Source organism: Parus major, chromosome 12, assembly GCF_001522545.3.
Source record: "Parus major isolate Abel chromosome 12, Parus_major1.1, whole genome shotgun sequence".
Lineage (NCBI taxonomy): Eukaryota > Metazoa > Chordata > Aves > Passeriformes > Paridae > Parus > Parus major.
Window position 1 is genome coordinate 3401420 of NC_031781.1, and position 14561 is coordinate 3415980.

General features: G+C 40.8%; 1 protein-coding gene across 3 annotated transcripts; it reads left to right on the forward strand.

The window, feature by feature from the left end:
- Positions 1-313: 313 nt before the first annotated feature.
- Positions 314-10955, forward strand: ATRIP (ATR interacting protein). Of its 3 annotated transcripts, XM_015641030.3 has the most exons (12): positions 314-1514; positions 2532-2702; positions 3337-3452; positions 3745-3905; positions 4850-4948; positions 5403-5532; positions 6276-7004; positions 7546-7688; positions 8278-8369; positions 9202-9285; positions 9567-9816; positions 10283-10955. In XM_015641030.3, the coding sequence occupies exons 1-12, from the start codon at positions 1383-1385 to the stop codon at positions 10342-10344; spliced, it is 2169 nt and encodes a 722-aa protein (XP_015496516.1). In that variant the 5' UTR covers positions 314-1382; the 3' UTR covers positions 10345-10955. The 3 variants fall into 3 exon arrangements, with proteins under 3 accessions (XP_015496516.1, XP_015496520.1, XP_015496518.1); XM_015641034.3 differs by lacking the exon at positions 314-1514 and having other exon boundaries at positions 2608-3233; XM_015641032.3 differs by lacking the exon at positions 314-1514 and having other exon boundaries at positions 2625-2702; positions 3019-3452.
- The last annotated feature ends 3606 nt before the right edge of the window (positions 10956-14561 follow it).

The window sequence follows — 14561 nt, forward strand, 5'->3', positions numbered from 1 at the left end:
CGGGCCGCGCAAGCGGAGCGGCCCCGCGCTGTGCGGCGAGAGCAGCGCTGCGGCCGCCCCGCCGGCGCTGCGGAACGGCCTTCCCCCGCACAAGCGCCCCAAGAGCGCCGTGACCGGGATCGTGGACCCCTTCGGGGACAGTGATGACTTCACGGCGGACGACCTGGAGCAGATCGATATCCTGGCCTCGCAGGCGCTGTCGCAGGATCTGCCCGCGGGACACGCGTGGGGAGCCCCGGGGCTGGCCCGGGGCGAGCGGCAAGGTCGGTGTGTTCCAGCGGCTGCCTCTCACTGCTCCGCTGCTGCGAAAGGGTTTGGTGTCCCTTTAGGAACCACAGAATGGCAAGGGAACTTAAAGCCCATCCAGTGCCACCCTTGCCGTGGGCAGGGACACCTTCCACTCTCCCAGGCTGCTGCAAGCCCCGGTCAGCCTGGTCTTGGGCACTTCCAGGGATCCAGGGGCAGCCACAGGTTCTCTGGGCAGCCTTTGCCAGGTCCTCACCTCCCTCACAGAGAATAATTTCTTCCCAATATCGAACCTAAATCTCCGTCAGCGTGAAGCCACTCCCTCTTGTCCTGTCACTACAGGCGCTTGTAAATAGCCTTGCTCCATCTTTCTTCTATGAGAATTGCTCCTGCCGGTTCCCCTGGCCACCAGCACCCCACGGTGGTACCCCCCAGTGTCAGAGGGATGGTTGGGATTCAGAGGAATAGCGAGAATAACAATCCCAGCAGGCACATTGCATTGATCTCGGGGTACCAGGAGATATGCCTGCTGTATGTGTGGTAATGCCAGCCTGGCACAAGGGTGCTGCATGTTAAACCTGCCAAATAAAAAACTGAGTTTCCTAAACTTTCAACATGCTTTAGGTATCATATTCTAGTAGCGTGTTGGCTTTCAGGTTTTTTTTTCCGTCTAAATTTCCACTAATAAATGCATAGCATGCCTTGTATTAACTGCTTTCAGGTTTACTTTGAAAGAAACAAAAGCGGGGGTTTCTTCATAATGAAGCTTAGAGAGCTTGAATAACTTAAGTGTTTTAGCAACCGTGGCATCTTGCCAGGTGAATAAGTTTTCAGTGAACCTTTATGCATTAACTTAAGTTATCTTAGAAGAAATGCTTACTCTTGCTGTGGGTCATCTTGCTGGTTTAAGATATGAGATGATCTTTAAGGTCCCTTTCAACCCAAACCATTCTGTGATTAGAAATTTGAAGGGGCAGGGGTTCTTCCATTACAAGAATTGATGCACAAGCACTTGCAAAGTTCCTGTGGTGGTTAGATGAGGCAGTTTACCTGTTTGTAATGACAGTAAAATACTAAGATATTCAGATGTATGCAATGTATGCAAATACCAAAACCTTGGCGTTGAGTCACCAGTGATGTACATTCATCATGCGTGCTTCAGATTTTGGCTTTTCCCTGCAACAGGAAGCAGAACAGAAGATGGTCTGATGAGAGATGCATTCCAGTTTGAAGTGCTGCAGACACAGCACGAAGAAGTCAAACAGAAGGTTGGCAATATCCTCCCCTCTCCTTTAAATATCACATTTTTGATAGGAATAACTGAAAGGTGGGATATATCCAGTCCCAAGCATTTAATTCTAATCAAGGTGATCAATAATCTTTGAAATCCAGGGGTGTGTTGAAATTATTATACTAGAAACAGCTCTAGTAATACTAAAGATTGAGTACAGTATTCAATTTCTTGGCCATTTTAGATTAGAAAAAAATGCTAATTTTTCAGTTTTATTTGTTCCCTATCAAATAATTTCTCTGCCCAGTCAGACAGAGTTGTTTTGTTCAACTTAAAAGATTTGAGAAAGTGATGTGACTTTTAAGTGACTTTATGTTACCTTACCTTCTGGTGGTCATTTATGGAAAGATACTGTTTCCCTTCTCCATTCCCTGTATCTTTCCCAGGTCTATTATAGCCACCTTTATCAGGGAATCTCCTATCTGTATATATGTATATGTATATATAATATTAAATCATAATTTCACAGTTGTAGAGAAGTGTCTTTCTCATCTTTTCTTCTTGCTGTTCTGAGTAACTTCCTGATTATCCCTCCAAAGTCTTGTTTCTGAGTGGTGGTGGCTGCACAGGAAGTATTAGAGACTCAATGTCATGAAGATACTGTTTAGGGGTGGTACCTTGTCTTAGAGTGCTTGCTTGCTGTCCTGATGGATGTAGTAGTATAATTAAATTTTCACTTTTATCAACCAAACAATGAATAAATTATTGATGTATGTGACTAGAACACTTTTTTTTTTAAAAAAACCCCAAAACGTAATTGCAGAGAAGGGGAAAGAGAAGGATGGTCTTGTCATTTTTAATGATGTTAAAGAAAATAGCTGAGACTGATTTAATCAGAGAAAGATTAGAGGCAACGTGTAGAATTTCAGAGCTGGGTTTCCAGGAGCATTTTTCTCCCTAGAAATTACAAATACACCTAATTTTCAACCACATACTGATGAAAATACATACTTCTGGCTATATCCATCCTTTAATGGAAGTCCTCTGTTTTCAGCTGAAAGAAATGCAGGATGAAATTCTCACTAAAAATGGAGAAATTAAAATTCTGCGTGACTCAATGCAGCAGATGGAGTATGCTATGGAGGAACAGAAAAGATCATACCTACTACTGGAACAGCAAAAATCTCAGATTTTAAATGAAAAAGAAAAAGAGTTCTCCAAAAAGGTTTGTAAATATGTCAGGTACCTGCAGATCATGTGCAGAAGCTGATTTATGACTTAATGATGTCACAGACTATTTAGTCAAAGGATAAACATTTATGTGAAATTTCCACAACGCTTGCTTCCATTTTCTTACCTCAAAGAAAACATTTTTAAGAACTCTTTGAGGGTTTTCCCCTGCCAAAACAAAGGAGTGAAATTCAGGTGGTAGAGGTTTTCATTTACTTATTGCTTTTTTGAAACCATCCTGAGAACAGTGCAATTGGAATGTATTTTAGAGTGAGAAAAAGTGATAGATTATGCTTTGTGGCTCTGATCAGATTGCTGTTCCTGTTGCCATCATCTCTGTCCCTGATGAGAACAGCGGCTGCTTTTGTCCAGTTGGCTCTGCAGTTGCAGCCTCGCTGGAGCCATGCTCTGCCTGGCACTTGCTCTGTCTTAGCCACTCACAAAGGCTTCTCGCCTGAACTCCTGGCACTTGGTTCTCAGAGAGTGTTACTTGGACTAAAAATGGACATCTTGTGCCGAGTTCACAGTAAGTAGAGGGTGATCTCCAGCTCTCATGGTAACTCAGTTGCTCTGCAGTTGCACCACTTCTAAACTGGTAACAGTAAAACTGTCCTGAACTCCTCTTTCAGTTACAGTCGTTGCATTCCGAGCTGCAGTTCAAGGATGCAGAAATGAATGAATTAAAAACACGACTTCAGAACTGTGAAAGAAATAAACACCTTTCTCAGGCAGTTCCAACAACAAGGTAGGGGGGTTGGAAAAAGAATTTGTGTTCATTTTTGCAATATGTGTGTTTAAACTATTGAAGAAGTTTCCTTTCTTCACGTAACTCTTAGCTCTGTTGTCTTTGAAATATACAACAAAAAAAAATCTGATGACATCTATGGAATTTGCTCAAAAAAGAGCTTTCCTTGTATCCATGACAGAAAGTCAAAGAGTTTATGGTGAAGTATCTTTAAAGCATCAGTGCAAAGAAAATAAATTGTCGTTTAATAAAATAATTACAAAAGAAATACTGATTCATATTTTTATCTTAGCCCTAAAAAGAATCTTGTGGTACAAGTGAAATCAGATGGATGTTCTCCACAGCCAGGAAAAAGATCTTTTCCTACAAAGGAATCCTTCAATGCTGAAATGTCCACTAGGCCATCATGTTCTTCAGGAAATTTGATGGCCCTGACTACTTCAATCAAAGAAGGTAAAACCATGTACAGCTTGCAACATTTTTAGCTGCATGTGAACATTCTGCATTAGGGAAGGATTTTGTGACTGAACAGTTGCAGTCAGTTCACAGTTATTTGTTTTATTTTGGTTTTGGTTTTTTTTCACTTTATACCAACTGGAGTTAAATAGCCATGACTGAAATTTGCATGAAGATCATTTTAATTCATACCTTAGTACCAGATGCCAGGGTCTCAATAACGAAGTGCCCAGTAGCTGCAATAAAAAACTTTATTTTGTGATGAACTAAAACATCCATATTGTTCATCTGTCTTTTCTCATTGCATAAATAGGAAATAATTTGCCTATTTCTTGGTCTGCTGGTCACCTGATGCATTTTTTGTATTCTTGTTCTAGCATTTTGGGGATTGGATTTTAAAGGGTACATATTTAGCCATATTGACAGAAGCAACTGAAACAATGTACTCATTTCCTCTTTTATATGTAGGGCAGTAATTCTCATAAAATTGTATCTTGAGTAAAGCCTAGGAAATTACTATCTGCATATATTTGAAGAGTGCTACAATATGAAACAAAAGTAGTGATTTTTTTATAGCACTGGGAAATAATAAATGGAAGAAATATGGCTATCATCAACTAATCCTAACTTGAAGAGTCGTGAAAAAAATCTGAGATGCTGCTGTCAGTTACACTGTTCATTCTAAAAATATAGGCAGTAGGAACTCCAGGAAAAAGCAAAATGCAGTAGCCTGAAAGCACTGCTTGTTACAGTAAGAATACTCAATATGCCTATTTGTTTTAAAAAATATATTTGTTTACTTTTTCTGAACTCTGCAAGGCTTTTGGCCTTGGTTTGCTTGGTAATTATGACATATAGAGATGAATAAAAGATCATCTAACACTGTGGCTGTGTGTACAGGATGGGTGCAGATCTGTGTTCTCCCAATCTGTTTGTTTCAGACAGGAAGATAACCCATCCTGAAGTTTCATCCCTGCAGCAGCACAGAGCAACAGGAATAAACACTTCCTACAACTCAGTCCCCAGACGAAATACACAAGGTAATATCATTCTGGTAATGCAGAAATAAAACCGGGGAAAATGTACCTTAAAAATAAACCAAGCACTATAAAGCATTTCCAACAGTCAGCTCCAAGAATTCTTCAGGATACTCTTATTTACAGTTGGCAATGGAATTGCATCATATAATTTCAATGTCTGGAGTGGAAAGTGGAGGGGAAGTCACCAGAACAGCTGGGATATGTGATCACTTGGCTCAAGCTATTTTGCTAATATGGGATCATAATTAAAATACCTCTAAATATAACTTGGTTTATACTTATATATCTTAAATTCATTTTTCTGAAAATCATCCTCTTGGTAAGAAAGATTAATAATGAAAAAAACATTCTGACGTTACGAGCACTCTAAATAAGGCTGATCTTCTGAAATGCTGATTTTTTGTTGCTGATAATGGCAAATCTACTAATCAAAGAAAATTCTGTATCCTACCAGGTTCTATCTTGCTGAATGCACTGATGAAGCAGCCCATTATCCCTGGGACATTTTTAGGACTCTGCCACCTTCTCAGTAGCAACTCTGAGCCTCTACCTGGAGCTGTGTTGCCGCCCAACTCTGTGGATACGTAAGTTTTATTTTCTTTGTTAAACTGTATCTGTCATGTTTAGTACAGTGGCATGCTCTGTACTAAGAACCACTTAGTCATGCAGGACAGCTCATTCCCTGTGGTAAATCATGCTCTGCTTAGGCCATTTAGTGCAAAATTTGGAACATCATTCTGTATTTTTGATTATTACAGATACAAAACACTGGAACATCACTAAAAAATAAATTAGGTTAATTATCTGTTAGGGGAAGGCACAGAACTAAACCTGGGAGTAGCTGTTAGCAGCTTGCATTGCAATGAGGGAAGCACAGAAACATGATCATGAGTTAAGGGGGAAGAAAATACTGAAGATGTGATTGAAAGTTGGTTGGATATCTTCAAAACAGAAACTGTTCAATTTGTAATGTACAAATTGTGTGCAACTTTCAGAGACATATTTGTATTTCCTGGTAAAGCATTTTAAATATCAAGATTGGATATGAATTATAGTAGTTTTTTACTTTACAGAATTAGGCTGTAGCTTCTGAAGTTTCTTTGCTTTTCAGATAGGTTATTAGTAATGAAACCTAGAATGCTTTGAAATGGCTCTTCCATGCAGACATCAAGGAGTAAGGGGATGTTTATCCCCCTTTCTTCACATTTTGGAAACAGACATCTCTTTGTACTCTGGCCTTTCTATTATTCAGTTCATAATATAGATAACTCAGATTTCAACTGTTCTCTGCCTTTTCTTGTGACCCATTTCCCTTTTATTTGGACAGGAAGCCCATACAACTCCCCAGCAGCAAGACAACTCAAGAAGGAATCACTCCTCTTGTATCCCTGCAAGAAGCTCAAAAACTGGCAATAACGGGACTGAACTTGATTGCTCTGGATGAAGGATTATCTGAGGAAAGCCCAGCAGAAGGCCCGGGAGGGCTCCTGCCCCTCACACAGAGCAGGATCCGAGGTGCTGTGCATCTCCTGCCCTTGGTGGAGCACCACATTGGTGCTTTCTGCCAAGCAGAGCAGCTCAGGGACACACCAGGGAATGGAGCTTGTGGGAGCCATTCAACTGCTGCTTCCAGAGCCAGCACAAACACCGTGTCAAGCAAGGAGGACTTCAGGTTGTCCCTTGAAGAAACTACTCTTGTATCACTGGGGATCCTTTATTATTTGGTGTTCTACAGCTGGGATGTTGTCCACACATTGCTGTCTGCTGAAATGGAAAAAAGTTCTGCTGCTGAAGATGAACAGGTTTCCAAGATGGACAAAAATGTGTTGTGTGATAATCAGTCTGTTAATAAAGAAGAGAGCAGAACACAAGGCAGGCTGCTTGCTCCACAGGATCCTCACAATGGTGATGGAGCTCAACATTCTTTGTTTAAAAAGCTGCTTCAGATTCTAGCCTTTTCTGCTGCAAGGGGCTCCCAGACTGACAATATCCTGAGCCAAAGCCTAAAGGTTTTGATGAAATTAGCTGAAAATTCAACTATGGACTTGTTAATAAAGTAAGTCAGAAATAGCTTCAGAATTATTTCAGAGTCAGCTGTTTAGCAGTTTTCATTCTCTGTTGAAACTCATCTGGGGCAGCTTCCAGTACAAGTTTTGTTATGTATGAGAGAAATCACATCTCCGATCACATTTGAGGAGCAGCTGAGGATCTTTCTACTGCTTTTGGTGTTAATGAGTGTAATAATCATCCCTAATCAGTAACAAGTGATGATGTTCACATGAAGCAGATGCTGCTGCCTCATGGAAAGTGAAGAAGCTTTATTACATTCATTTTGGGGTATTTGTGATTGCTGGGAGGTGCATAAGGAAGGAAAGCACAGGATCTCATTCTAGCAGGTAAAACTGCCATAGTGAACTGCAGAGTGGCTGCCAAAATAACAATGTTTTTCAGCATACTTTGTATTTATGAAAGATAATTTGAGATAGGGTATGTTCTCAATAGCTAAAAAGGCACAAATTATGATGCTGTCTTCAAAAATCAGTGTATTTTCAAATTTTAACTGCACTTCCCTTTTCTAACTAAGTTTTGATTTGAAGTTTCCAGCACTTACTGAGTAGCCAGGTACTGCAGCGCTGTCTGTGTCCCGAGACCCCTTTGCCTGCTGTGCTTCTGGCTGTGAGACTCCTGTGTGCTCTCGCTCAGCACCGCCTGTTGGTTGCTCAACTCTGTTCTCATTCAGGTAAAAAAGACTGCAGGACACAGAGAACTGTTACCACGACTAAAAGTAATGCAAATAGGCCTTGCTCCAAGGTGCTGAAACCCCAGAAGGCAAAAAGTCTACTATGTTACCTGAAAACTTCTTTTGTACTTAGGATTTGGAGAGTATTTGTTTTGTATCTGTATCTTTTTGTATTTGTATCTATCCACAAGCAGTGCTTTTAAGTAGCCATTTTAAAATCACTTTGTAGATTTTGTGTATTTAAGGTTGATGAGGAAAAAGGGCCTTTGGAGGAGTTTTGAAGTTAAATTTATCTGTGTTCATGGCACTGTTTAGATTCCAGTACTCTGAATGAAAAATGATCTCTGTTCAGTTCCTTATGAATGAACCAGGACAGGATTACCATGAAGGCAAATACAAAGTTTAGGCATACCAATTTCCTCAGCACTGCTGAAGATGTGGGAAGTAAAACAAGAAGCTGAGCCTGTACCATGAGTCCTAGAATGGAACTCAAAATGTTTTCTTGCCTGATAGAATTAATTTTTGTCATGAACAAGTGGCTATTTGGAAAAAGAACAAATTGTCTTTCTTTCTGTTCTTTCTGTTTCAGACAGCTGCCTTCTCCTTGCACTCTACATGTACATAACATCAAGACCAGATAAATCAGCATCTGAAATGCTTTGGCTCCAGCTGGAGCAAGAGGTAACCATGGCTGAGTGTCCATGTGCTCTTTCCTTCTCCTTCCAGTTGGGGGAGTGGGAGGAGCAGGACAGCGCACAAATTATCTGAAAACAAGGTATTTCCCTAGCTGAAATACAAAGCTACAAGTATGGACTTGCAGTAAGGGAGTACATTGATTTTTGAAAGGACCTGTTTGAAACTGATCAGTAACTATCCTTGAAGACAGCATTGGTCATAACAGTCTTTTAAGTCACTGAAAAAACCAAGGAAGAGCCTAGGATGGCTGCAGATGTTCAGCACTAAGCTTCATTTTGCTTTTAGAGCAGTAGAAGAGTAAAAAGAAGCAAGATTTGTATTTAATTTTGATTGCATTTGTTATATTTAAAAGGCATTCTGTAGTGATTTAGGATTTATATTCCTTGCATTCAACAGAAATGCTAACTTGCAATTAACAGGCATGATTATATATAGAAAGAATAGCTTTTAAATATAATTTGTGTTTGTACAAACAGAAGTGACTTGTTTGAGGTTCTGTTTGCTCTACTTCCCTCACTTTAAAGAGTTTTGAACCCTTTCCATTCCCCTACCTGCATTGTTATATTAAGTGTAAACACATTTGCATGCAGTGAATTAAAGGCCACTGACCTTGTCAGCCTCACTCATCAGAAAGCTGAGAAGGTTTCTGTGCAAGGCAAATTCTGTCTGTAAAGTGTTACAGGGAAAAAAAGCTTGTAGAACTTTGAGGGTAAAAGACATCAGCTGTTAAGAGAAAAAAATAGCAAAGAATATTTGAAACTAGCAATGAATTACCATAACTCAGCCCTCACTCTAACACAGCCTCTGTTTGTAACAGACAGTCAGGCTCCTGACACGCTGCATGTGGTGCTCCAGACCTGCAGTTTTATTTCCTGGCACAGACTGTCAGTGCAACCTCGAGGTACGTTCACCACACTCCCCCAGTTTAACCTGCTGAGAACTTCAAAGTACTCCATGCTGAAATTGCTTTTTGCCCCCCCTTTTTTTTTTTATGTAGAGAAAAAAAAGTGTCTCCTGTACTTTATAGAGGGTTCCACTTTCTAGGAAGCTTGCTTGGGCTTGCTAGAAAATATCCTGAAATTTAAAGTTTGAAGAGATTAAGCAGTAACGTTACTATCAAAATAAGTTTTCTGCTGCTATATTTTTGCTTTGTGTATTGAAGCAATGTTTTTCCTCTTGCAGGTGGTTAAGGCACTAATTGTGATGTTGCACAGGCAGTGGGTGAAGATTAGAAGATCTGAGACCAGCTTGTGTGCACATAAGGAACAAGTTATTCAGTTTTTACGGGATGCTGTTTTACTCTTGCACAGCCTGTCTCAGAAAGATAAATTGTTCCATGAACACTGTTTGGAAGTTCTCCATCAATACGACCAAGCCATGCCAGGCATAAGAGCCATTCTCAAAAAGACTCAAAAATTGAGTGCCTCTGAAGGTAAAAATCAGTCAATTGTTAACTTCTTTCCATGTTGCAGAAATAAAAGTTTCACTTCTGTCACTTTTCTCTTTTAACAAGTACCACAGCTGATTGTTGCTCAGACTGCTGGAAGCAGTTTAGATTGGATATTTAGAAATTCTTCCCTGTGAGGGTGAGGAAGCCCTGGCACAGGTTGCCCAGAGAAGCTGTGGCTGCCCCATCCCTGGAAGTGTCCAAGGCCAGGCTGGATGTGGCTTGGAGCAACCTGGGATAGTGGAAGGTGTCCCTAAAAAAGGCATTAAAGAGGGAGAGAAGTTTGTGTGACAAAAAAGAAATCTAAAGATCTGTTTGCATAGAACCTTCAAAAATTGCATTTGCTGTAGTCTTCTACCATCAGTATGTTCTAAAGTGCAGATACGAGCTATAATTATACTGCATGAAGCAGGGGGAAAAAATATCTCTGAAACATTATTTTTTGTTGCAGAGCTGATTTTGGATGAATTGTATCCTCCTGAGCCAGAAGACCAAGGAATAGACTCCAGCTAGTGAAGAGCAAAGATCCATGTCCTTCATCATCTTAATCATTGCCAATGCAAATGTGAACTTTGAATCATCCTTTTAAGGGATAATCTTGGGTTGCACTCAAACACAGCACAACTAAGACACGTTTCTTTGTTGTAATTAGTGCTATCTAAATGTAGCTGAAAGAGGAATTTTGATGAGAGTAATACTGCTGTGCAAACCCACTCAATGTCTTATGACTGGTTCTGGTTATGAATTCCATCCTGTATGAAACCACTGTGAATGGAATGGAAATTTCTCTTATTCTCCATTTTACTCAGCTGAATTTATGCTGCTGAATGTGCCAAGGTGTGTGGCATCACTGCATTCCTATGAAAGCCTTTTGAACACAGTTGTTTATTTTGTAGCTGTACCACTTCCTTGTGTGACTTTTCATATTGTTGATATTAGTAAACAGTTTATGGTGATTTTAAAAACCCTTCTAGAAATACCTTAAGAGTTGACAGTTCACTTCAGGGCTTTGAATTTCTTGCTGAGGATTGGTCATCTCAGATCACTCAATTTCATGAATCTGCTGAAAGTGTACTTACTGAGTAATTACTGAGCTGCCAAAACAAACAATACTAGAACTTACATTTTATAATTCCCCTTAAAAGAGTAAGATGGTACTGCTGAGGATTGCATCCTAGGCAATATAAAGTTATTTAAATGTGTGCAGAATAACTGGGGTTTTTGGCCTTGGTGAAGATGAAGGAGCCCTCTCATTCCTAGGATTCAGCACCAAAGAGTGGAGGAAGAGCTGCTGCCCCACCTTTGATGTGTGCTCACTGTCACACTGGGCTGCAAGTCATCAACTGAGCCTCAGACCCTAAAAAGGAAAGTGTGAATGTTATTAAAATGAGCCCACAGGTGTGTGTTTTCAGATGAGAGAGCTCTTTTCAATTTTCAACAGGGACTTGGTTAAGAATGAGCCTGGATCCAGGAACCAGGAGGACCAGAGACTGTATGAGAGTGGGAAAGGAAGCCTTTGGAAAATTGAGAGACATTCTGTTCTCTGGTCATGGCCAAAGAGGCTGTGACCCGCCCTGCAGTAAAGAGCCCACTCCAGTGTGCTCAGCAAGCTCTTGGCTTGGCTCGTGCTTTGGAAGAGAACTTTCCTAGAAATGCCTATGCAGGAAGAACTGGGATAATAATAATAATCCAGCATCTCCTGAGGGCCAAAGCTCCCCCCAGCCTGGGCTCAGCCTCCTCCTCTCTGAGCAGCCGCTGCACCAGGCAGGGCCAGGTCATTTCTGTGAAACACAAGCTGCCAGCTGCTCTTCTCAGTAACAGGTTTCAAGTCTCTTGTAGCATCTGGAAAACTGCCATGTTCCTGCTGAAATGCACCAAGGAAGGATGCACAGGCACAGAGCTGCAGAGCCTTCCAAGTCTGCGTGTGCTTGCATGGTCACAACCCTGGAACTGTCACCAGGCCCTAGACAAGACAAGCTGCAGATGTTGGTGTTAAAAAAAAGTTTGTCACACCATGTGAAATAAATAAGCAAATAAACAAAGCAACTGAAACAAAACCAACAAAAACACCCCCAAAAAAACTACCAAACATTTCCTGGTCTTCAAGATTAGCGAGAAGAGCTGGGAAGTGCATGTAAAAGCCTTTTAGCCCTTTCCTTCCTCCAAGTAAAAATAAACATTAAGATAATTCCTTAAGAACAGCCCAATGAGCAGGAGCTGTGGTAAAGCAGTATCTGGCCTTAAGCCTACTGTGAGGGGCAAGCTTAGAGCTGTCCTAACAAAGATGTCACAGTCACAGTATCTCAGATATCCCAAAATGCAGTGATCTGACATCACTTTTCAAAAACTCTCACCACTTAATTTAATCAACAATTTGAGTTTCTAGAGATAAGAGATATTTAACCCATTTGAGTGAACAGACCAAATGAACTGTTAAAGAGTTTGGAGAAAAACCGGTTTCCTAAGGAATCCCAAACTGTTGGAGCAATCTAGTTATAAAAAGTTGTATAAAAAAATTCCTGGCTTCATCTAAAGGGTGTGTGTATGGCAACTTGGAAAAAGGGAGAAGTGGATTATTGCTAAACTTTACATAAACAGAAGAGTTATCTGTGGAAAAAACTGATAGGAAAACTCCTAACTATCCCTCCTGGCTCTGCATCCCTTCCCATCCACCCCCAGACAACACCCAAACATGTACATCTACATTCACACTGAGTTTTCTTCCAACTCTGGACTTTAAAGTAGTACAACCCAGGCTCCATACAGCAAACAGTTCCAACCCCCTACACTCGAACTGGCAGGAATCACAGTAACATCATGTTATTGTGAAATTAAACCACAGCTCTTAAAATTGAAGGCATTGTCTGTTCACATTCCTAAGGAAAAATAAGGCTGTACTCCTAGAGAGAATAGGCAGAAAGAAAAATATTTACAGAACCATCATAATTATGTAAGACATTTACAGTGACCAACCTTATCAGGATGATTTTAAGGTTGTGCTGACCTTCAGCAATTCTTCCCTTTTCACTTTCTCCTGGAATTTTTCTCATGAGTAAAAAGATCCAATCATGTGTGCAACAGCTGATTATCCCTGATCATCAGTTCTTCACTCCCTGAAGAATTCCCACCACAGCAGCTTTTCCACAGTCAGTTTGCATTTCCCCACCATGTTACAGATAAGCTGTGCCTTCATATTGAGAAAAGCAATTTACTCTGGCATCAAGCACAGGCACAAGACTGAACAATGAAGTGTTGAGCAAAGGAAAGCCACTAGGCATGTTCTACATGATTATCACATTCCTCAGCAGCAGCCACCCATCTCCTTCCTTGCCCATGGGGATGGCAACCAGGGTTTTCCCCTTGGCTGAGCTCACCAAGAGCTGCTTTTTGCTGCTCAAGGAAACCTTGCTCAATTCTACACCTTGCAGAATCACTCACTTGGTGAGGTTGGAAGGGGCCTCTGCAGCTCATCCAGCACCCAGCTGAAACAAACTCCCACAGAGAAGCCAAACAACTGCTTTGTGTCATGTCAGGCTCCAAAACCCCATCTTTTTTAAACCAAGCTGACATAGATGAAGATGACAAATACAAAATACCTCGTCCTGTAGCTCACAACATCCCTGACCTGAGCTGGGTTTATTCATATTAATCCCACATGCTTTTAAGCATGTGCTAAACAAAGAGAACAAAGTCATCCTAACCACTGAATGTTTTTGTTACAGTCTGCAATATTACTTATGGCCATAATGGCCAAATGGTTATAATTGGGGTCAAATGCAGCAGTTCTGCCTGCACGGACTGTGTGTTATCTGCTGTGAATGTGACAAAATGCAAACTTCCACTTCCAGTGTAAATTGTTACAAAATGTACATTGTTGATTGTAATGTGTAATTTAGCAGACTGGTAAGAAAAAGTGATCTGTGATCTCTACAAACCCACTGTGGCTGAAGTTTATCAAAGTGCTTCCAAGAGCAAGGACCAACACCTTCACAGCCTTAAGTGTGACTGCCAGCAACCTGAAAAGTTAGTCTTAAAGCTTGTCAGTGCAATAGTTGCTCAAAGGCTAACCTGCTTTGGAAAATATCCAGATGAAATAGCCACTTTATTTTCATATATGGTCAGAATGTAATAACCAATGTCTATAGAGTGTCCTGACAGAGGTAACACAAACAGTAATGTTTTAATCTATGCATTAATTGGATTATAGGTTGGTGAGAATGAACAATTTGTTTTGCTAAAGAATCTTCTTTACAGCACAGCTGAGCTACAACTCCTGCCCCAGCAGTGTGTAAGGGACATCCTACCTGATTCCAGGGGCCAGGTACCATCGGAGAGTGAACCACAAATCCCACTGCAGGAGTGAGAAATGTTAGCATGAAAAGGCTGCAGCAGCCAATTTAAAATTTATTTGGACTGCTGTAAGAGAAATGGGATATCAGAAGTTGTTTTATAATGGATAACTGGCCCTGAGGGACAGCTTTGCAAAGGACACAATTCCATCAGTGCAGGAGCCTGAGCTCTTGACAAGATAAAGTAACATTTTCTTCAGCTTTTTCTCACCTCTGCCTGATTTAAGTGGTGCACTTTTCCCCCTCTTATATGGCTCACTGAAAATCTGTAAATGAAGTTCCTGTGGTACAGGAATGAAGTTGCAGTGGTACAGGCTGCAGAAACAACTAGATGAGGTCAAATAATAACCAGAGAAAAAGAAAAAAACAGGCCCCAAACCA